Source organism: Otolemur garnettii, unplaced genomic scaffold, assembly GCF_000181295.1.
Source record: "Otolemur garnettii isolate 467f Iridium unplaced genomic scaffold, OtoGar3 scaffold00432, whole genome shotgun sequence".
Classification (NCBI taxonomy): domain Eukaryota; kingdom Metazoa; phylum Chordata; class Mammalia; order Primates; family Galagidae; genus Otolemur; species Otolemur garnettii.
Window position 1 is genome coordinate 100,619 of NW_003852827.1, and position 1,585 is coordinate 102,203.

The 1,585-nt window shown below is 36.5% G+C and overlaps 1 protein-coding gene across 1 annotated transcript in view; it reads right to left on the reverse strand.

Annotated features, from left to right (window-relative positions):
- The window catches only part of LOC100950196 (structural maintenance of chromosomes flexible hinge domain-containing protein 1-like), a gene marked incomplete at its 5' end in the record, with an annotated part of 93,201 nt that extends 92,391 nt beyond the window's left edge, over positions 1–810 (reverse strand). The window contains 2 exon segments of the mRNA XM_023509146.1: positions 445–564; positions 696–810. Of these exon segments, the coding sequence (XP_023364914.1) occupies positions 445–564; positions 696–810 (235 nt within the window).
- Positions 811–1,585: the final 775 nt, after the last annotated feature.

Below are 1,585 nucleotides of genomic sequence, written 5' to 3' on the forward strand. Positions count from 1 at the left end.
CCCTAACAAGATTCTATCCTATTAAAATGAAAATCTGAAGGTAAACTTCTAATAGAAATCTCTTCTTTATTTGTCTGGAGGTCTGATTTCCTGGAAGCCTATTACCCTATAAATGTATTTCTAATCTATTTCTTTGATTGTTATACAACAAAGATTTTAAAACCCAAATTCAGACCAAGGAAAAAAGTTTACAATCTTACAATTTATAGACAGCTTTCTGTGCTTTGAGGTAACTTGTTTTCTAAAGCCTTTTCAGCCTAAGAAAGCAGATTAATGCTAATTTTTACTACTCACGTAACTAAAAGAAAAAGACTGAAAAAGTTACTTCAAAAATTTCATAGCTTCAAGTCTGAAAAATAACCTTGGTATCACAGAAATCAGAAAAATGTTCTGCTTTATCGTCTATCAAAAGAAATACATTTATAATTATAGATTAAAAGGTACCTTTCTGTTTCTAATATATCCACTATATATCGCCTCTTTATTTTTCTCCTTCTTCTCAAAATCTTCTTTTGAAAGCACAAGCTCATGAACATCTTGGGAATCTGCAGGTTTACTTATCATCTGTTAAATATTAAAAAGAATACTTTAAAAATTCCTAATGGTTACACTAGTTATAATTCTGTGTATACATTTCTACAGTTAACCTCAAAATACTTTGATCAACTTTCATTTTAAGAAATCTTTTTACTTACTCTGGCTGACTGTCCAACAAAGAAAACAGCCTGCTTGCCTCCAACACCAAAATAGGAAATATCACTATTTAAACTGCGAGGCACTGGTACTGGACGGACATATCCAGAATGATCACTAAAACAAAACATAACATTTAAAAACAATCTATTTAAATGTCAAAGGAAAATTTTGTTGCACTTTTGTTAATGCTAACGTCCCTAACTGAACCCTAATTCACAAGTGAAATAATCAGTACCAAAAGTCAAGATGCCATTATCTAGTCCAATTGTTCTCAAGTGTAATCCACAGACCAGCTGCGTGAGCTTCACCTGAAAACTTTAAGAAATGCAACTCTCTGGCCTCATGCTACTAAATCAGAAAAATCAGCAGCACCCGTAGCTCAGGGGGTAGGGCACTGGCCACATACACCGAAGCTGGCAGGTTGGAAACTGGCCCGGGCCTGCTAAACAACAATGACAACTACAACAAAAAAAGTAACCAAGGGTGTGGCAGGCACCTATAGTCCCAGCTACTTGGGAGCCTGAGGCAAGAGAATCACTTAAACCCAAGAGTTGGAGGAATAATTAGGAGTAGTGCAAAGGAAATCCTCCTTTCCATGTATCATGACTAATGAAGAGCTCTGAGGGAACCTCCACTGCACCATAACACTCCGGAGAAGAGGCATTACTGGTCTTTCAAAATATAGGCAGTCGCTAGGGGCATCATTTCACAAAATCAGAAATAAACAGAACTGGAAGTAAGATTGAACTCACTTTTTTTTTTTTTTTTTTTGAGACAGAGTCTCAGCTATGTAACCGCTGAGTAGAGAACTTTGGCATCATCATAGCTCATGGCAACCTCAAACGAACATCTTGCCTCAACCTCCTGAAAGACTGGGACTACAGGCGCC